The 22,661-nt window shown below is 38.2% G+C and overlaps 1 protein-coding gene across 1 annotated transcript; it reads left to right on the top strand.

Annotated features, from left to right (window-relative positions):
• Positions 1 to 333: 333 nt before the first annotated feature.
• LOC127426875 (thrombospondin-2-like) lies at positions 334 to 22,661 on the top strand. The gene is made up of 21 exons (XM_051673946.1): positions 334 to 579; positions 888 to 1,032; positions 1,785 to 2,359; positions 6,400 to 6,484; positions 9,748 to 9,959; positions 10,997 to 11,231; positions 11,326 to 11,496; positions 12,152 to 12,328; positions 13,369 to 13,542; positions 13,684 to 13,811; positions 14,406 to 14,558; positions 14,701 to 14,919; positions 16,173 to 16,280; positions 17,195 to 17,354; positions 17,446 to 17,564; positions 17,950 to 18,184; positions 20,159 to 20,386; positions 20,502 to 20,773; positions 20,930 to 21,027; positions 22,074 to 22,213; positions 22,331 to 22,661. Exons 2-21 carry the CDS (start codon positions 966 to 968, stop codon positions 22,336 to 22,338), a joined length of 3,564 nt encoding a protein of 1,187 aa, XP_051529906.1. The 5' UTR covers positions 334 to 579; positions 888 to 965; the 3' UTR covers positions 22,339 to 22,661.

The following is a 22,661-nucleotide window of genomic DNA, read 5'->3' as shown; positions in this document are numbered from 1 at the left end:
TTATTATTAGAAACGTAACTAATATTTAAATTTCCATCTTTTAAAATTGTGAGTGTAATATGTATCCAATATATAATGACAGCCTAGGTGGACCTAAAATGTCCTACCTACATAGTCGGATTGACCCCGTTAGACATTCTGTAGCACTATATGGTTTACAGAATCTGGCATTTCTTCAAGTACATTATTTTTCCATTCCTTTTCAATATAAACCTTACCTCAATCTTAACCTTCTCACATAAGGGCTTCACCCTTACCATCCCCCCCCCCCCCCCCCCCAATTATAAAACAGTTATGAAGAGGGAGCACGCGAGTCCGGCCTCAAGAATTAAATTAGATTTTTTTGCATCCCTCTGTGAACTGTGTTACCCGTTTCGTGCGCGCATTTTACACTTTGCGCTTGAGGACCGGTGTCATCTCCAGGTTTTACGCAGTTACTTTTTGAAGTTTTTTGTGTGCTTACCATTGTGGAACTGACTGAGGAGTAGGACGGATAGGTATTTTCATCTAATACCGAAAATTCAACACACTCTCTCTTTTTATTTTTGTTATAATTCACGGAGTTCACCTTTTGTTCGGGTAAGGACATTTGCTTTACTATTGTTGCTGATTTTATGTCATTTATTAGCCTTTTTAGTGATATCGTCGCTAACCTATGTGTACGTTTCACCAATTTTGATATACTTGATAGTGTAGATGAACTAAAACACAGTAATTTGTTTTATTACAAAAATATACACAACCTCATTCGCAGATTTTGGAAACTTTGTGCATGACTGACATTTTCTCCATTGCGCACGGCGATGCCCAGTGAATGGCTTGACAAATGCACTTTGTTAGGTGTGTTAGGTGTGTTTTAAAATCTAATAATGTACTTTTAATGCTAGGTGAACAAATCAAGTTTTCAGCCGAGCAGGGCCTCTCGCGAGGGACAGATAATAAAACACTTTAACGTTCAAAGAAGAATGATTCTCCGAAGATGGAATGTCTGGTTGGCAATTTTGCTTCTTTGCACCTCCGTAAAAACTCAAGGTATAACATATATATATATATATATGTGTGTGTGTGTGTGTGTGTGTGTGTGTGTGTGTGTGTGTGTGTGTAATTTATGCCTTTCATGTAGTGAATGTTATTACTTTGACCCAGCAAAATTATTTGACCTTTAGATTGCTTATGTAATTATAGTTTTTTATTTATTTATTTTTTTTCTATAATAATTAGCTTTTTGTGTGTGTGCATAAAAGCATGTAACAAAGATTTGGTTTAAAGATTAGCATGTTGTTGTTATTGTTACTTTCGCGTTACTCTAATACATCATTATTATGTGATACAGCATTATAATATTTGCTACAGTTCAAAACGGTCTCTTTAAAGGGATAGTTAAACCAAAACTGAAAATGTTGTGATTATTTATTCGCCTTTATGTTGTTCCAGATCCAGATGCCTTTCTTCCTTCTGTGGATCAAAAAGATGTTAGGCAGAATGTTAGCCTTAGTCACCAACCATTCACTTTTATTGCATCTTAATTCCATACAATAGAAGTGAATGGTGACTGAGGCTAACATTCTGTCTAACATCTCCTTTTGTGTTCCATGGAAGCGACAAAAGTCATACAGGTTTGGAAGAACATAGGGGTGAGTAAATTATGTGATAATTTACATTTTTGGGTGAACTATGCCTTTAAGATGCAAGATTTAAAGCATGGATAAAATATGTATATTGTGCTAAAATTATACGGAATAAAAAAATGTGTAATAATAACAAAACATGTACCCTCAATATAGGTCCTTCCCCCTCTCCACATGCACAGCTGGAAGATGAGACCATTTTTGACTTGTTTGAAACCAGCGGAATCACACGTAAGACTGTGGGTTTGAAGCTTTTCAAGGGTCTGGAGAGTGATGCTCCAGCATACCGCTTCATCCGTTTCGACCAGCTCCCCTCTGTCAGCTCCACTGCACTTCAACAACTTCTTTTGCAGATACAAAACAATGAAGGCTTCATTCTGACAGCCACTCTGCGCCAGGACCGAACATCCCGTGGCACCATTCTTGCACTGGAGGGCCCAGGAGAGCGCCGCCAGTTTGAGGTTGTTTCAGATGGCCGAACCAACACTCTAGATTTGGTGTACTGGTGGGCAGATGGCTCACGCAACGTGATCTCTTTTGAGGATGTAGACCTCTCAGATTCGCAGTGGAAGAATGTAACTCTTTATGTGCATGGAGAGACCGCAACCTTGTATGTTGGCTGTGGACTCATTGATAGCTTCATTCTTGATGAACCTTTCTATGAGCACCTGAGTGCCACTGGTGGCCGTATGTTTGTCGCCAAAGGGTCCACCCGAGAAAGCCATTTTAGGGTATGTAATGTCACTAATGCTGTGTACATTACTCACAAAAATAAAATGGAGTGCATGCATTTATGACACAAGGTAGAAAGAGGTTCCTGTTAAAGCTCAACTGGTAGAGCAGGATGCTAGAAATGCCCTGGTCATGGGCAGGGATGGGCAGTATTTCAGATACATGTATTTGAAATATGTATTTGAAATACAAAATACTATATTGTACTTTGTGTTTTAAAGTCTTTGAGTTTGGTTTTAGTGTATTTTCAAAATACATGAAATACTTTGTGCCAGTCAGCCTCTTTGTTAGGCTGCTGATTTCCTGTATCAACTAGTTCAGGCATGTCCCCCAACCCCAGCTTTAATGCACGCGAACTGCAGATGCCAGAGAGAACAGCTCCATCTAGCATTGGGTGAGCTTATTTTTTGCATTCCTGCAAGGAAATATGGAGTCATGCTGCGTTCCATTCAACTTGGATGTGAGCTATTACTTGACATCTCCGATCTCCGACCATAAAGGCATTCCATTGCCAGATGCTCGGAAGATGACGTATAAAGGCCCAAACATACTCTACGCAAGTACGTGAACGCAGACGTACCTTGCTACGCAAGCTCGATTCCACACGTCGTTGCTTTGTGAAATGTGTCAATGCTCAATTCATAACCCAACGCAAGTATGCGCTGCATTCTCAGCATTGCCGCAAGGGGTGATAGAGCAGATTTTCTTCTTTCAATCAACAACTGTCATGGCGGACTCGGGCAGCAATTTGAGTTGAATCTTTTCGAAAAATAAATATGACTTTTTGTCCCCAGTCCATTCAAACGAACTTGTTTCTTCTCCGTGTCTCTTACCCATTCCTCAACTATCGACTCATCTACCACATACGGGCTGCATCTGAAAATGTAGGCAGCTGACTTGCTGCCTAATCAGTTTATGGCTTAACTGACAGCTGTTTTGAATGAATGGATCTCTTTTGGAAACTGGTTTCCGAACAGTTTGAAAAGCACCTTATTTTCATCCTGCTGCCGTGTACAGCCTCTGAAGGCAGCATTTTCCTGGTTTCAGATGCAGCACCGGTTTTGTGGTCATGCCTAAAAAATCTGTTGCCCTCTTGTGGTCTGAGGTTTGTAACCACCAGAGCAATGCAAGAGCACACATAATGTATGTACAACGGGACCACACATTGGCCATGCGTTTGCCAATTGCTTGCGTCTGCGTTTGCGTACTCGAGTGACGTATGTTTCGGCCTTTAGGAAACAAAACTGCAATGCTCCGGTTAGCATAGCAGCTGTTTGACTGTCACCAGAGACGTTTTATAGCAACCCAATTGATAAACAATGCTGCAACGCGAGCATTTGCAAGTACTCTGACTATAGCACGATGACGTAGTGGATCTAATCCCACGTGTATTGGATGTTTTAACACGTATTCACATTTTAATGTTTTATTTTATTACTGTAGCATACTTAACGGTTATTAATCCAGTATATATTCAAATAACACACATACACACATTTATATATTAGGGCTGTACAATTAATAAAAATAAAATCACGGTATGACATTGTGTGATTATTTAACTGCAAAGGGCTACAACGATTTAATTAAATTAATAGATAAATTAAGCCGTTCGCTTTAAAGTCTATGCACGCTGCTCTGTCCTGTCTGTATTGTGTATAAGCATTATTACAGTGTATTCAGAATGGTTCTGTTCTCCACAACTCCATCTTGTGCTCAGAGTAACAGATGTGCTCCATTTGGTTCCGTGTGTTGAGCGCATCATTTTTAAAGCACTCCAGATTCACTTTAATTTCACTTTTGCATACTTCCAAGTATGTTCGACCACTACATGTTAATATACAAATACAAATAATTCACCTCATGGCATTTATGTACAGCAGAGGAGATGTTAAAATGAGGAGCACATTATAGTGAGGAGTATATTGCTTAATTTTTATATTTGTTTTCTGTGGGTGAAGAGGAAAAACAAGGAAAAGTAATTTACGAAATCCATGGTTATGACCATTTTTAAAAGTTAAGCTATATTAAACAAATGTCTCAGTGTAATACTTTAATACTAAGTAATAATGTACTCAGTGTAATGCATAAAAACCTCCATTATGTCACCAAAATCCACTATGCAGAGGATTAGATCCACTGCGTCATCACGCTACAGTCTGCAGCGAGGACCCTCTCAGCATTTGTGCTGCAGGTGTACGGTTACCAAAAGAAAGTATAAAATACCATGTTTTATACACCTGTTTCTGACAGGCATTTGTTACAATGACATGTCATGCATTCATGCGGAAAACAAAATACGGAAGAAGCCAAACTTAAACAATTACGCAATGAACGATGGCAAAAGCCCTTTTTCTGTTGTACATTAGTGAATAAACCTGCATCACTTATAAACGACATATTATGATTTATTAATGCATGATATCTAACATATTATTAATTAATTTGCTTAAAACAAACCTTGAAGGGTGAGTCATTAGTTGACTGCCATATATAACAAATTAATATTATTGAAATAAATTACAGAAGTTAAAATAATTTTGCAAAATCATTGCTTTTCATCATGTTTCATGTCGAAATGCCCCAATGTCCCAACTCGGAAACTGTCATCTAGAATTCAGAATTTCCCACTCGTTAATATGACTTCGCGGGGTCATTCCTGTGCTCGGAACTCGTAATTACGATATTTCCGACTCCACTTGAAGGGCACATGTCTTGAAACTTTCCGCACGAGTTTCCCAGTTGTAAATCCTACTTGAAGTGGTGTTCCATTGCACATTTCCTAGTAGGAAGTTGGAAAATCTCACTTTCCGAGTTGAATGGAACTCAGCATAAGATAAAGTAAGGATCTGATGGTCGATCCTACTTGTTGTAAAAAACATAATAGTTGCTGGCAACTGTTATTTGATTTCCATTAAAAATATTATGGCAGATATGATACTTCTCGCCAGCCAGTACAATGCGTGTTAACACTGAGGAAATCAAACCTAGTCAGCAGCCAGCTAGTAAGCTAGTCTAACTATCGTTAGCGAGTTCACTAGCTGTTGTTAGCTAGATCGCTAGCTAGTAAGCTAAAAGGGAACATCATTCAGATTTGCCTTCAGTTAACATGAAGGAATAAAAGAGCACTGGCAAGGGGAAAATAGGGTTAGCACTAGCACTGGACATTAGCGCTAACTAGTCAGTCTTGCTATCTAATCAGTTATTGATGTTAGCTACTGCTTGTGAATTTACTAGATATTCAAGTGTGTAAATCATTACTCCTTGTTAGATAGCAAGAAAAGTACCCACTGTTTTACATGTGATTTATTTAAGAGGGTTTGCCACAAGTAAAAGCACACTGCAGTGTAACCTGGATAGAAATAAGTACAGAAATGGCTGCTATTTGGCATTTTGCACTACGTAAGTTTGTAATCATGTGCCTGTTTATATATAGTTGTCTTTAATTGATTGAAGAGGTAGGTGAAATGAAAACAAAAGTTTCCAAGCAGTTGTACACCAAAATGGTCTTTGTATTCAGAATAGGTCCAGATAGATTTCAGCCTAATAGTTATAATTGAATAGCCAATTTTACATGCATTTTGTGTATTTTCAAGAAACAAAATGCTTTATTTTATTTTGATACATTAAAACTGAGGTATTTTGTATTTTTATTTTAAACACATTTTCATGTATTTGTGCCCTTCACAGGTCATGGGTTTGATTTCAAGGATAAGGATACACACTTACTGATAAATGGAATATTTTAAATCCACTAAGTAACTTTGGATAAAAACATCTGACAAATGCATACAGACAACAAACAACAGTACAAATATAGGATGTCAATAGTCCATCAACATTTTTTACATTTTGCTCACTGTAAGGTAATTTAGTCAGCATAAATTGCAGTGCATGCCAAGCAAGTTGCTGGAAACTGAATAATAAATTATGGCTGATCCTCCAGTGTTCTGTAAATCCAACTTCCCAGTCATGGGGGATGTATGTGAACAGTGAAAACTGGCAAAGTAAGCCTGATTGCAGCTGTTGTTTCTTTCAGGGTTTGCTGCAGAACGTACGTTTTATCTTTGACACCCCGCTTGAGGACATTCTGGAGAGCAGGGGATGTGATTTTGGAAACCCAGGTAGGTGGGGCTTGTGAGTCTTAACATTCTCTTAGCCAGCCAGCAAGCCAGCCAGCCAGCCAGCCAAAAAAAAAAAAAAAAAAAAAAAGGATTTTTTAGAAATCAAGATGACGTTCCTGTTTGATGAAAATTGTTGTAAAGCATTTATAACTCACTTATAGGTTATACCACACTGACAAGAAGGGTTATTGTCAGGCAGGACAACCAGTGACATTGTTATTCCTATTTTGTGCTATGCACAGTTTAGAAATTATTACTGCATATGGCAGCTCTCATAAGTTACCCTTGCTCAACACAACGTGCTCTTAATAGACAAGGAATGTTAGTCTCACAAACCAAAGGTTAGACTATCAGCATTATTCTGGTCAATAGACCGTACATTTATGTTATTATGTTATGTTTAGGGTTGGGTAATAGCCATGCATGCATCATGCATTAGTTTGAGGTTATCTCATTTTGATATTGTAGAAAGATTTGATGCCATGAACGTAAACTTAGGCAAATCCGTTCCATAGCCGCTTATTGTAACAGCCGGTAGCCTACTTCGAAAACATGTTGTATATATTTATATTATGCCACTTAAGGCCAGGAGAGTGAGGTTTACACACTGCACAGCTATCACATAACAGCTGGCTACCATTACACCAATATATATTGGGATTATTTGCAAAAATACAGCTTCAATATGTATTACATACATGCAAACAAGGGGAGTAGCGGCTCCTTTTTTCCTCACTTTGAGCACTGTCAACTGAATGTCAGCCTTGGGTTGGTTATCATGGCTGTGGAAAGAATGGGGTCTTGAGCCTAACTGCAGCTTTTTAACATCTCTCCCTCAAGTGAAGTTTTTGGCTCTTGACTTTATAAATAAACATGCTTAGAGGGGCTCACACATGTGGTGACGTGTGTATATTCACTCAGATTAGCAGCAGCAGCAAGCCTGTTTGAGGAAATTATTATCTTGCAATTGCACTAGTATGCATGTATTAAAAGCCTGTATTTGCCTAAACTGGTCATCCATCAATCCAGTCTCAATGGGTTTTCAGGGCAGATCAGTACTCATGAATTAGGCTTAAGATTTGTGTGTTTTTGTAAGTGTAAGTGTGAAAAGTAATGCAACCACACACACACATTCACAATCCCATATACACACACAGAGACACACACATGTAGCCATTTGAGAATTAAATAAATTCTACAGATAGAAAACAGTACTGGCTTTACCCAAGGGAGAACAGACCAACATGCTATCATGATTTAGAGACCTTTTGAGTGTTTAGTGCACATTAAGCAGATATTTCAGTCCATACTGTTATAAAGTACATATATCCACAACTTATAAAGCTTGAGTATCTTTGATGTATTTTGAAGTGTTACTTTGTTTGTTAGTTAATTGTAATTTATGCACCACTATCAGAACGAAACAGAATTGGAAATATTATGACAGTTTCTTTCAAATAAGTTTCAAAGACATCCTCTATATTCCATTGTTCAGAAAAAGGTAGTCCCACCCCAAATTTACATGATTGGTTATGCCAGTGTTGTTATGTCTGGCCCAGTCTTTAGCAATATTCCCATTATACACCACTAGTAGTATCACACATTATCTTAAGAAGAGTATATTATTCTGCTGCGCAGTCATAGTCTAATGTACACACACTACTGCCCCACCCAAACTTTTATATTATACTATGTTCCTTCTGAACTATTTAAAAATAATTACAGAAAATTTTCACTTCAAAAGACTGCAATTGAGAGTTTCTGAGATTGGTCTGTGTGCCTAGAAATAGCTCATGGTTACACGCTTGTTACATCACAGGAGCGCATAAATAGTTTTTATTTGGCTTCCTATTACAATCTTCAAGTGCCTGAGTGTCGTGTATAAAGATAATATATTGCAAACAGGTTTAGTCAACACACTGTGAGAACCCCCCACTGATACCCTATAGTCTGCATTATCCGTCACCGCACTTGCCTTAAAGGCATGCACAATCTTCCTGTGAACATGAAGAACATGGTTGACTGCCATCCCATCCCCACTGCAACGCAGTGTAGGAATTAGTTGATTGTGACCGCCCAGGGAGTCCTGCTGATTTCCTTGCATTCATTAGTACTGCAAGCTTGGGATACAATTACCTTTCCAGACCATGTCTACTGTATCTGCATGGCTTTTACTGCCTTTTCCTAGTTCATTATTGTAAATGTTGTGGTGTGGGTAGGATATTTACTATGCTAGCCTCTTCTTACAGCAGTCATTTTTAGGGAATAGATACATCCACTAACATTAACCTAATAGAATATAACATTGTGTCCAAAACAGACATGATAAAGCGACAAGCAATAAAAGTGTTCCCATCCATGTTAATCAGAGTTTTTGTCCTGAACAGCCGAAGTATGCAACCACAACAAGTGACAAGCAACAGAACATTTCTGTAGCATCGTGCCTGGTAGCCCCAACCACTGTGAACTCTCAATGGTCCAAAATCCAGCTTCTGATAACAGAACATTAAAGATAAAATATTTTATGAATCTCTGTGATAGTGTTGCTTCGCTCTGCAGTTGTGGACAGACACAGTGCTTGTAGCTGGAATCGTATTGTATTCCATCTAGTTAGGACCAAGGTCAGGAAGACATTTCTATGCAGTGTCTAGTTTTTAGAAAGCTTGAAACTAGGAGTGGGAATCATCAAAGTCCTGGCGATCAGATATTATAAATTTAGTGGATTTATGATTCAAAGCTGTGATATATTGCGATCCTTTACGCACTTTTTCTCATTCATCTTCATTGGACTTCAGTGCTTTGCACATCAAGAACTGAACTTCCTTCTTTACTTCATGTTGGTTTCATAATGGAGTGTGGTGCTAAGGCATGATCTTAGATCTGTATTAGGATCTTTTTGGACAGTTTTGGACCTTATAAATGAAACTGTTTATTGACGAATACAATGGTCGAATAGAAATAATTGAGCATTCATTGACTTTACGCCTGGCAAAAAATATTACTGTGAAAAATATCAATTCACGGCATTAGCATATCTGTACATTATTGTGGGGTTCAATATCATGTAGCGAATTACAGTAATCCAATACACATTTCAAAATTCAGCAATGGAAATTCTATATGTTGAATCCTTTGCACAAAACTTTAAATATCATCTGATAGATCTGACAAACCTCAATATGTTCTATGGCTTTTAAACCAACCATCGGAGCTCATGTATTAATCATAGATTATTCTTCTGTAATTCTTCTGTCTTTTCCCAGTGGAGGTGAATGCAGTCAGTGAGAGTGGAGAGGTTGTGGACATTCCGTCCTCCATTGCCACCAATGTGATTGACCAGAACACAGATGTTCCAGCAACCAGCTCTTCAGAACTAATGTGTGAACGTTCCTGTGAGGAACTGGCCAACCTCTTCCAGGAGCTCAAGGGTCTCCGAGTTGTCGTTAGCAACCTCATAGACGGTCTGCAGAAAGTGGTGCGTCCTTAACTCTTGAGATGTTGAATAAAATTACTTTTTTTGCTTTGACAAACCCAAATGTATCCTCTGTAACATAAACATTTGACCTGCTTTTTTTGTTATCTCAAACAATAGCTGTAGGGGTATACTTTAATGGCAGGCATTACAGCATGAGATAGAACTGAAAGAAGTACCACCACACTGTTGTTATCCTGCCTTTGGCATCTGTCGAATTCCAATCCATTCCAGGCTTAAACAAGATTGAGCCATACCTTAAGTAGTGGGTATGGGACAGTATGGCTAGTTTTTCAACAACCAACCAGTTGATTAGTAATGTCAACAAGTTTATTTTTTTTTTGAGAAAATAAAAATATAACATTCAACAAATAAAGAAAGGAAAGGAGAAAATCAAAATCCCACAAAGGATACTATTGACAAGAGCTGAAATATTCTTAAAAAAATCTTCATTTGTGTTCAGCAGAAGAAAGAAAGTCATACACACCTGGAATAGTATGAGGGTGAGTAAATGATGAGAGAATTTTCATTTTTGGGTGAACTATCCCTTTAAGACAGAATAGTTGACTAGTTGATCAGGCAACCCACTGACTCGTTGATTTAAAAAATATGTAGTTGTGCACATCTCTAGCATACTTTGGGTTTTGTACCCACAACTGCTGTAACTGAGAAAAGACCAGATAACTTCCCTGTCTCTAAAGTTTCACATAAAGAATAGGCGTGCTGGACTGTCGAAGTAAACCGATTTTGTCAGATGTTAAATAAACCAGGGCTCACTGTAGCATTTTTTACTATCTCTGTATGCATAATCAGGGTAATTGGACAGTAATGTGGTATCTACCCAAATACCTGTGGCAGGAATGTGTGCTCAGTAAATCACTGCATTAGACATTTTTTGTTGCATGAAAATTTATAGCTACTTTGACTGCTGGTTATGTCTGAGTAAGTGGGAAGCCAGAATCCCTGTCTTTGAGGAATGACGTCCCATCGTTGCATGAAGAGATTCAAGTGTAATTCCCTTTAAACTGATTTTATTTTAGACAGAGGAAAACACAGCAATGAAGGAGGCGCTGAATAAGATGAAGAATCCTTTGGAGCAGAGCATGTGTTGGCAAGATGGCCGTTTGTTTGAAGATAAAGAGGATTGGATTGTTGATAGCTGCACTAAATGTACCTGCCAAGAGGGAAAAGTTGTTTGTCGTCAAATCACTTGTCCTCCAGTGGCATGTGCCAATCCATCCTTCATCGATGGAGAATGTTGTCCAGTTTGCCTTCGTAAGTGCACACCCAAACAAAAACAGATAAACACACATACATTTTTCCATTGGTACATGTTCTTTCTTATGATGTTGTATATATATTTGTCCAGCAATGGACAGTGAGGACGGCTGGTCTCCGTGGTCAGAATGGACTCAGTGCACAGTCACATGTGGAAGTGGCACCCAGCAAAGGGGACGCTCTTGTGATGACACAAGCAATACGTGTTCTGGACCCTCGATTCAGACACGCAAGTGCAGTTTGGGAAAATGTGACCGCAGAGGTACAAATACAGAACTGTTTTTTTTTTTTTTTTTTTTTTTTTTGGGGGGGGGGGGGGGTGGGTTATTGTTAAAGGAAAAGTTCGCCCAAAAAAGTTTTTGAAAAATTTTCATGAAGCTCTTGCTAGACATTGACTGTTCATAGTGACCACATCTGTCAAGGCAGCTATCCTTTAAAGCATGTGTCCAGCCCACTTCAAAAATGGTGCCTCAACATCATTGACATCCAAATGACATTGGTTCTCATGGGTGTAATAACTCAATTCAGTTCCGGACTCAAAAGCTGGTGTGAGCTTTGGTGGAGGTGAAGATTATCAGGGAATAACAACTTACATTTGGGTTTGTTCCTCACATAAAGGTATTGTATGGCTTCAGAAGACTTGGAATACAGTGCACAAGCCAAACAGTCTACTTTTATGTTGTTTTTTTGGGTCTTTTTTGTCTTTTTTTTTTTTTTGGAGCTTTACAGCCAAGGTCACTATGAACTGACATTGTATGGAAAAGAGCTGCTTACATATCCTTAAAAAATATGCATATGGGTTTGGAAAGACATGAGGGTGAGTAAATAATATCAGAATTTTAATTTTTTGGGTGAACAGTTCCTTTAAAGAGAACAGTTGGGGATTTATATGGTAACATTGTGTTTTGCCCTCTCAGTTCGTCAGGACGGTGGCTGGAGCTTGTGGTCTCCCTGGTCATCCTGTTCAGTGACGTGTGGAGAGGGACTGATCACACGTATCCGTCACTGTAATTCCCCTGTTCCACAAAGAGGAGGCAAAGACTGTGAAGGTGAAGGGCGAGAGACACAGAGCTGCCAGACAGAGCCCTGCCCGAGTGAGTATTATGTCCCAAACATGACAAATTAAAACTCAACCCCAAACTGAGCCCAGTCTTAACTGGAAAACATAGAAAGGGTGATGTCAGGGCTTATATTATCCTTATAGCAGGTAGGGTACAAAAATTGCTGGCAATTTGTTCATCAGGGAATTATGGGGAAGACACTTCTGACATGCTTAATGAATGAGATTCACCTCAGAAACAGCACATGACTGGGAACACCCTAAGATTTCTGCAATCTGTGGCTCTGAATGTTTAGGCCTCTGGCATCACTTTCACTGAGTATTTAGTTTCAGTGAAAAGCTTTGCCAGAGGTGTGAGAGCCACGTGTGTTTTCGCCTGCTCATTTGGGCATTTATGTGTTATTTCCACATAAGTGGGGAATGCGTAAGCACTCAGATTGCAGAATTTTGGAGTTATTATGTAACATAACATGAGGTCCAGATTCAAATTAATTGATTAAGTCATAGCTATCTTAAAAATATAGTATTCAACAGTGATATTTGCCTAGCTTCATTAGTTAGTTTCATTATAGAAGATTCATATCAGTTCTTTAAAGTCTGCATTCAAATATTACTAAGCTGTGTTCTCAAAGTTTTATATTGCATTTTTTTACTATGCCATTTGCATCAGTTGAACAATGATACAATAAAACAAAATAATAACCAGTTCAATTACAAGACAAAACTGAATAACAAGCAGATAGACTTTACATAAAAAAATACAAAAAATACAAAAAAAATATTAATTTAATAAAGTCAGAAAACCGCTGCTAGAGACGCCAGTAAAGGGCACTGAGTGACTGAGAGCAAGAATTGTGACTGAAAATGTTGGGGTGGGTCCCCGAAGAGGATTTTGAATGGATTATTTAAACTTCCAAAACATATTTGTACCTTCAATAATTAAATTAAATGACTCTTGCTCGAATAAAGATTTCTGTGGCAGAAATTCAAAATTTTGTCAGTCCAAATCCAGTCGAGCTTGGTGCCCCCTCAAAAAAAAAATAGGTGCATGATATCCCTGGTATCTCTACATAGTTGATGGTGGCTGGGGTCCGTGGTCTCCCTGGGCAACGTGCTCGGCAACATGTGGAGGGGGTCTGAAGAGTCGTGTTCGAGAGTGTAACAGTCCTGCTCCGCAGCATGGAGGAAGGAAATGTCTTGGAGACTCCATTGAGAATGAAGTATGCAACCGAAAGGAGTGCCCTATTGGTAAGAATCTTTTTTTTCCCCTCAGTTTACCAAAGTTGCTCAGATTTCATTTTTGGATAATTAACCCGTTTAAGAATGAATGATATGTAATAAAGTTTTCACACTAAAACATTGATGTGAGTTGTTATGTTGATTTCACAGACGGCTGTCTTTCAAATCCATGCTTTTCTGGAGTTGAGTGTAGCACAGCTTCTGATGGATCCTGGGAATGTGGGCCCTGCCCCAGTGGTTACCGTGGCAATGGAACTTCCTGTGAAGATGTCAATGAGGTTAACAAACTCACATCAGATTTATTAAATCAGAATAATTAGTGGTGCTTTATACTTCATACCGGGCATCAGACTTGCCCAAACTTTAAGTATTAAACTTCAGTGTCTAACTTGTACTACACTGTTAATGCTACAAACATGAATGATACCTCAAATCGTGTGAATTGAATGATCAAATGAAATTCCATTTTTTTCAACTGGTGGATAATAAAATGGGAAGAAATATTCAATAGATTTACATTGAAAAAGGGACCCAAGCCATATCTTGAGATCAGAATATCATTGATATTTGGAGGCGAGTAAGAAACCACCCTGAAGACCCTCGCAACCGTATAGCAATGCACTAGAGAGCACTCAGATCACCTGAACAATGACATAGCAATGCACTAGAGACCACTCAGATAACCTTAACAACCGCATAACAATGCCTTGGTAACCACCCACAACACCCTAGTACCATAGAATAGCGGTTAGTTTTGCATAGGCAACCACCATGTATGTACAGCATATACTATCGGGCAATTGTGATCCTTATACCACTTTTCTCTTCTTGTATCTCTCTTTATTACTTCCTTCGCCCTCTGTGGTGTGCAGTGTGATATGGTTTCAGATCTATGCCATAAGGTGGGTGGCCTACAGCAATGTGTGAACACAGACCCGGGATTCCACTGTCTGCCCTGCCCCCCGCGTTACAAAGGGACTCAGCCCTACGGCATGGGAGTGGAGTCAGCTAAAACCAACAAACAGGTCAGTCATACACACATCAGCTCACATACCACTCACTTAGCAGCTAATTTATGTCCATCCTCCCAGCAGATTCCCTTGACATTCTGGTTCATCTGTGTTTAAATAGACAACGTTTCATTTTCTGTTTCTTCCTCATGAATAGGTGTGTGAACCCTACAACCCCTGCAAGGACAACAGCCACAGCTGCCACAAGTATGCGGAATGCATCTTCCTTAGTCACTTTACTGACCCTATGTACAAGTGTGAGTGTCGTATTGGTTATGCCGGAGATGGCATCATCTGTGGAGAGGACTTTGATCTGGATGGATGGCCCAACCAGGACCTTGTGTGTGGAGCAAATGCCACCTACCACTGCAAAAAGGTATTGCATTAACACAATTATTGTTGTCCCATTGTGGACAAGTCAGTGGTCAGTTTAACTGGACAAATGTATACAACATTCAACATTATTGAAAGGGGAAGTTTTTTCCGATCCGATCCTAGTTTAAAGGAATAGTTCACCCAACAAGAAAAATTATCTCATCGTTTACCCTCATGCCATCCCAGATGTGTATGAATGTCTGTCTTCTGCAGAACACAAATGGAGATTTTTTGAAGAATATTTCAGCTCTGTAGGTCCATACAATGCAAGTGAATGGTGGCTAGAACTTTGAAGCTCCAAAAAGCACATAAAGGCAGCACAAAAGTAATCCATTCTTCATTGGTTCTCCAGTGGTTAAATCCATGTCTTCAGGAGCAATATAATACAGCATACAGCAACATTGGCCCAATCATTGTGTGAATTTAGGGTGGGACTATCTGTTTTTCTGACCAGATTGGGGGGGGAAACATGTTCAGAAAACATGTTTAAAAACATGTTTGTGGTTATTTTTGCATTTCCATTTGGTGACATTAGTGGTGCAGAAATATTACACTTTAACTTTTAAGGGTATACACTTTATGGGGAAATCAATCTACTAATGGCTGTAGATTTTCTGTTCCATGCAACAGTACTCTGTTTGCACCAACATTTTTTTAAATTTAATTTAATGTTAGCCAGACCTTCTTAAGGTTTATCTGTGATCTGGTGACTACTATGAATAGGTTTCATAATGATAGTTTAGTTTTAATAAACCCCACTGGACAGTGGCATCAAGTCAGGCAGAGGGCCCAGTGACCATTTACTAGAAGAATGTTTGGCTCAGTGTTTATTGTAGTGTGCCTTTTGGAATCGTATATTTCATTTACTTTAAATGTCTTTGTGATATAGTGTTTAGGAAAGGGTAGGGAGAGCAAAAGTAATAATTACATCATTCTTCTCCTGTGATGGATAATTGCTTTATTATGTCATGATACACAGTGGAGATAAAACAGGATCAGAATCTGAAAGACATCATTGTTTTGAAATATGGTAAACAAAGAGAGCCAAATGAGAAATCCATAAAAAAATATGTGCACAAAGTAAATAAAGGAAAATATTGGTAAAGCGAGAAAAACAGAGGAAGCCTGAAATTCTTACGTATTGCATGTGGATGATTTGATGTGGTTCATTTGATATGCATAACTATTATTGTCAGATGGTTTCCTGAGTACGTTTCTACAATAAACTTTAAACATATTTTGCAATCTCTGCAGGACAACTGCCCGACTCTTCCCAACTCTGGTCAGGAGGACTTTGACAACGATGGACAAGGAGATGCTTGTGATAAAGATGATGATAATGATGAAATTATGGATGAAAGGGTGAGCAGATTTGGTACATATGAGGTTTATGTAAAGCAGTGGTTCTCAACCGGTGGGTCGTGACACAATGATAGGTCACAGGTCTCCCAGGACTGTAGGAAAAAACAGCGCTAAAGTCTAATAATAAAAGCAGCTAATCATATAAACATGGGTAGTTAGGATAGAAAAATAAATAGGCCTATCATATTTTAAAAGAGAAGAGAAAATGTTTCCCATATTTTTTGTTGCTGACATCAAAAACTGTGCATTCAATCAATCTCTGCAGTAGTTTGGCCTCATACTCGAAAAAATATAAACAAATGACACAAATAAAAGATAATACAATCCAGATTACATTAATTACAGGTTCACTTACAATGAAGATAAACATGGTTTGTGCCAACTACAGTGTGTTATTTCTGTGGTGAATTATTGAAAGCAGAGAGCATGAAACTATCGAAATTAAAAATTTAGAAATCAGACACAAAATATCTGCCTATTAATGTTAAATTAATAAATTGTGAAGGTATTTTACATTTTGTACTTTAAATTACTAATTACTAAATTCTCAGTTTTAGTAATATGTTTGGTTGCCATTTAGGCTACACATTCACTCTAATCTGTTTTGATTTGAAAACTCAGTTTTCAGTTTCTTAACATTATCGTTTCTAAAGTATGCAATATTGGACAGCATTTTCAAAATGCTCTGTTTTCGTTAGAGGAATACGCTGTTTTAGTGTGAAGGCGTCAACATACCAAAATTGATGCAATTTTTTTCAAATTAAAATGTATTAGTGTGGAGTGGCCTCAAGTTCTAGTGTAAATTATACATTCTAAAGCAAAACTGTTTGAGAACCATTGATAAAAAGTTGATAAAAAATGTGCACTATGCATGTGGTTGCATGTACTGTACATTTATGACATATTTCTTCCAGGACAACTGCCCCTTGATGTATAACCCCAGGCAGTATGACTATGACAAGGATGATGTTGGTGATCGTTGTGATAACTGCCCTTATGAACACAACCCCACACAGACTGACACAGACAACAATGGAGAAGGAGATGCCTGTTCCTTTGATATAGATGGAGATGGTATAGTCCATTAAAAGTCATATGATTACTTTTGGATTGCAACAGTGTGAATTGCAGGTGTGTGATTCACATGTCTTTTTCATATTTTCAGAGATTCTAAATGAGCGAGACAACTGTGCTTTCATTTACAACACAGACCAGAAAGACACTGATTTAGATGGCATCGGAGACCAGTGTGATAACTGTCCCTTAGTCCACAACCCACAACAGGTCTGGATGAAAACAGACACTGTTATTTTGAAGTGTAAACAACTTAAAGGGACAGTTCACCCATAAATGAAAATTCTGTCATCATTTATTCACCGTTATATTGTTCCAAACCAATATGACTTTCTTTCCTAAATGGAAAACAAAAGGAGATTTTAGGTAGAATGTAAGCCTCAGTCAACATTCACTTTCATTGTATGGAAAAAAAATATTCATTAAAAGTGAATGGTGTGGCTCACAGTCTGTATGACTTACAGATGGCAAGTCATATGGGTTTGAAACAGCATGAGGTCGAGTAAATGATGACAGACTTCATTTCAGGGTGAACTTTCCCTTTAATTATTATTATTAATATTATTTTACCAATATAACCATCTTGTTTTCATAGACGGATACAGATAATGATCTAGTTGGAGACCAGTGTGATGACAACCAGGACATTGATGAAGATGGCCATCAAAATAACATGGATAACTGCCCCTACATTGCCAACTCTAACCAAGCCGACCATGACGGAGATGGAAAAGGAGATGCTTGTGATCATGACGATGATAATGATGGCATCCCTGATGACCGGGATAACTGCAGACTGGTTCCCAACAAGGACCAACTGGACTCTGATGGTGAAAACACATTTATACTTACTACATTATAATAGTCTGTTAGTCTCTAATAATACTAGTGGATTAATAATCCAATACATTTTCTGATGAGTCAGTTTTTGAGCATCCAAATCATGTAATTATTTTCACTGTAATTTGTGTGCTCATAGGTTGCATTAGACACAATCATTGAGGTTTTGTTAGTCTGTCAGCATGTCCACAGTCCATTCACTGACAGTCTGATGCATATTGCACTTATAACTGGAAAGCAGTTGTGGAAATCAGAAGCTCCAATCAGATTGCCTTGACAGCAAAATTGTGTTTAAAACGTATTGGGTTGATTGCTTGTGAAGAATAATTAATCTTTGGATTTGCCAAAAATTGCCATGGTTTGTGGCTTCACATTTTTAAAAGATGCTTTGAGGTACTCAGTAGCAAGCAAACTATACAGTCGAGAGCAGAACTGTTGTATATTACACTATAGTTTTCTGTCTGTGAAATCATTATTACTTATTACTTTTGTATGCACAGAAATGCTGATCAAAATTCTTCACTCATATCTTCTAATTTGGGATTTTCTGTAAAACTGTGTATGGAGACTGCCACAGCATATTTTGAAAATGTTTTTCCACGTCTGTTAATTATTCTGGTATCATCTATTTCAGATACGACACTTAAAAACAAAACAAACTGTAGTTGGTCACTTTTCATATCGGTCAAATGTCTCTCCCTGGCAAGTTGGCTGTTCTTGGCCATTAAAATTGGACCAGAATTTATGCCGCTAGTCAAAAGTCTGGGGTTTTTTTGAGAGGGTTTTGACTGTCTATACTCTTGACCCCAGACAGAGTAAGGAATGTGTTCAATGATGTGGCCTTTCTAGACTGCCTGTGGCGATGTGTCTGATTAATGATATCTGACACTGCAGCATCATGTGAACAGTTGCTCTGTAGATCATCAGAACACCACAGAGATAACCGATAAACAATGTCTAGAATTTTCCTCTAGGCTCCTCACACCTGTTTGTGTTAATATACAATCCTGCCTCCAATTTGTATGTCATGCAAGCCTCTATTGTTTTGGACAGTCTTCATATTTCCTATGAGGATCGTCCAAGAATCTGTCAAATAAAAAACAAAAGAAAAGCAAAGTGAAGGCATGTGTGACGAGGAGGAGGGCGTGGCGGCGCTGAATCGGCTGATTAGCGGGAGAGTGAGATAAAGGGGAGCTGGTGGCGCCAGTTCGAGAGAGAGAGAGATGCATGTGGCCACGTTGCATGTGTGTCTGTTTAGATTTTAGATCGCCAGCTGTGTGAAAGCCGTATGTCCTGTCAGTTTGAAAAGACATTGCACAATATTCCAGAACAGTCTGAAGGTCTGTACAAGGGATGTGCGAGACTAGTCAACTAAACAGTTCTGATGCTGCTGTTTTCAATAAATACAGTATGCCTTTTAAATATTCACTAAAGTTGATTCAGTGAATGTGTGTCATGTTCTATATTTAATGTACAATGATCATAATGCAAGGTGAGCATGTTGCAGATAAATGCCCCTTTTCAGTGGAATTTAGCTTTGGATTTGGAATAGATTAAGTATTTTAAATGGGTCACATAAACACATTTCTTTTTTACTGTTCTGAAAGTTGGTTTCTTTTTAGAGTAGTCGACTTCAAAATTTCCATTTAAGCGTCAGTGAAATTAGTCATTCAGCACATCCCTAGGCTGTACCAGGTTTGGTGGATGTAGCTTGAAAGTTATAGGAGTTAGTGTTAGAAATTTCGGTCTTGGTTTAGGAATAATAGTTTAAAAAAAAAACGAAACAAAGTTGGTAGAATTACAGTGTGGCTTTGTCAAGCCAACATAACAACAAATGCCCGACTCGTAGGAGCTTGCCAGCTGCACTTGAAGGCAGCATATATATAAGGAACTTTCAGAGCAGGTGGTGGTCAAGAAAGAGCTAGGTTCAATTGTTGCTGTAATGTCCTTATATCTTTCCTTAGGTGATGGTCGTGGTGACGCTTGTGAGAATGATTTTGACAATGACAATGTCCCAGATATCTTTGATGCATGCCCGGATAACAGCGCCATCAGCATCACCGACTTCCGCAAGTTTCAGATGGTTCACCTTGATCCCAAAGGAACCACGCAGATTGATCCCAACTGGGTGGTCCGAAATCAGGGCAAAGAGCTTGTGCAGACTGCCAACTCTGACCCTGGCATTGCAGTGGGTAATGAGCTTTGTCCTTGGCAGTACAAACATTTCAGTAGCTTGTTTCTCATACATGCAATATATGCAATCATATATTGATTTTGTATTCTGACATTGTTTCTGCACGATAACAGGCTTTGATGAGTTCAGTGCAGTGGATTTCAGTGGAACTTTCTACGTGAATACAGACAGAGATGATGATTATGCAGGCTTTGTGTTTGGATACCAATCTAGCAGACGTTTTTACGTTGTAATGTGGAAACAGATCACACAGACATACTGGGAAGACAGGCCATCCAAGGCATTTGGCATCTCTGGTGTATCCCTTAAGGTGGTCAACTCCACCACAGGCACTGGGGAAAACCTTCGTAATGCATTATGGCACACAGGCAACACCAAGCAACAGGTGAACAGTCTCTTGCTTTTTATTTGTCCAGACAGATTTCTCTTTTTTTTAATGCCATTACTAACAATAAACTGCCCCATAAATTTAAATTATTCAAAGCATTACCCTCTGTCTTAGTTCTTAAAATGATAGATGGCTTTACAATGCACCTTTTAGGTGCGCACTCTGTGGCATGACCCAAAGAACATTGGATGGAAAGACTTTACTGCATACCGCTGGCATCTCATCCACAGACCAAAGACTGGCTTCATTAGGTATAGACTCTGACTCTTGTTTAGTCATCAACACACTCTACTGGTTTTTCAAAGACACATACGTTTTTGTTTTAACTCAGTTTTTATCTGAACCTTTTGACCAATGAATGTCCATGACCAATAACTCTTCCATGACAATGGAAGTATTTTAATGACAAATGTCTTTGAAACAATAAAGCTTGCTGAATTGCACTTATTGAAAAATAAACACATTGCATTAACTGTGCTTGCATGTTTTGGGGGATATTGCACAAAATTCCATAATTAAAAATTCATAGTAAATATTCATCTTTCAAAGTTGAGTTCCAAAATATGCATTTTTTTTATTTATTTATTTTTTATTTCATCTTTATTATTCAGCAGGTGGTCCATATTTTGCTTTGCAAATACGCATCTAAAATTTCAGTGGCTCAAATTTGGTATTGCAGGAAAAGTAGTAGAATGCACAATCTTCACTTGTTGCTACTAGACTTTTCCGAGACAAATTATAATAGACCGAATATTACCTATTGAATTATAAAGATGCATTAAAAACAATGAATATTTTGGAACTGAACTTTAGAAGGTAAATATGTATTATTTAATTTTTAATGATGTTGAGCAAAATATCTTTAATTGAAATATTGACAGCTTAAATATACAACCATATGAAATTGCATGCCCAAAAAATTCAAGCACTGTTAATGTAATGCGTTCATGTGCAATTCAGTGTACTTTTTGTTTTAAAGACTTTTATCATTAATAGACTTCCATACATGACATTGACATGACTTTTCTGTTGTTCATGATAAGTGGATTTGTGATTTTATTTTTACATTTTCAGGATTTTATTAGTGTCCATGACTTTTCAGGACTGTATTAATTTCCATGACTTTTACTGGACTAGAAATTACAATGACTGCAGGAACCCTGATCATTCCAGTTAACCAAATGTTATTGTTGGAAAAGTTTATTTGTGGTACCATTTGTGTCTTTTTAGGAAATTTTTTTTTGAATGTTAAATAGCTATGTAAAATTTTGAATACTCAATATCATCCCCCCCCTAGAGTTGTAGTGTATGAAGGCAAGCAGATCATGGCAGATTCGGGTCCCATTTATGACAGGACGTTTGCTGGTGGGAGACTCGGGCTATTTGTTTTCTCCCAGGAGGCCGTCTTCTTCTCTGACCTCAAATATGAATGCAGAGGTAAACAAATGTGATATTTCTGATTTCAGTATCATAGCGAACATCGAACTTCAATCATTTTGTGATTCTTGTAATCTTCCTCTTTCCTATCATTGTGATTTTTCTTTGGTTTTGCAGATAATTGAGTTTGATTGGACTATCATGGACTTTGTCATGTACATTTTATCAAAACAAAACCGGAACAGAGCAGTGCATAAGTGGAAGCAAAATGTAGACTTTTTGCAGTAAGTGGCCACATGAGGGAAACACTTACATCCACAGACCAGAAGTGCCTTCAAGAGGTGAATATACCGTGCAGTGGACATCAAAATTGTGGGAGGAAACAAAAGTTTGGTTAGACCACCACATTCCTTTGAATAGTTGCACAAATAATCTTTGTAATGCTACAGTGAGTCCTGCCATCTTGAAAATAAACCCAAAGCTCAGTGCTGAGTGTTTTGTTTCATAA

This window comes from Myxocyprinus asiaticus, chromosome 36 (genome assembly GCF_019703515.2).
Source record: "Myxocyprinus asiaticus isolate MX2 ecotype Aquarium Trade chromosome 36, UBuf_Myxa_2, whole genome shotgun sequence".
NCBI classification, from domain to species: Eukaryota; Metazoa; Chordata; class Actinopteri; order Cypriniformes; family Catostomidae; genus Myxocyprinus; species Myxocyprinus asiaticus.
The sequence above is the reverse complement of the archived record's forward strand: the minus strand, read 5'-3'. Positions and strand labels throughout refer to the sequence as shown.

Excerpts from the sequence above, each read along its gene's own strand:
- LOC127426875 (XM_051673946.1), top strand. The coding sequence starts at position 966 with ATGATTCTCCGAAGATGGAATGTCTGGTTGGCAATTTTGCTTCTTTGC. Across the intron at positions 17,355-17,445 it reads CTTTGATATAGATGGAGATG|AGATTCTAAATGAGCGAGAC; the intron begins GTATAGTCCATT and ends TCATATTTTCAG. Across the intron at positions 21,028-22,073 it reads CCAAAGACTGGCTTCATTAG|AGTTGTAGTGTATGAAGGCA; the intron begins GTATAGACTCTG and ends TCCCCCCCCTAG.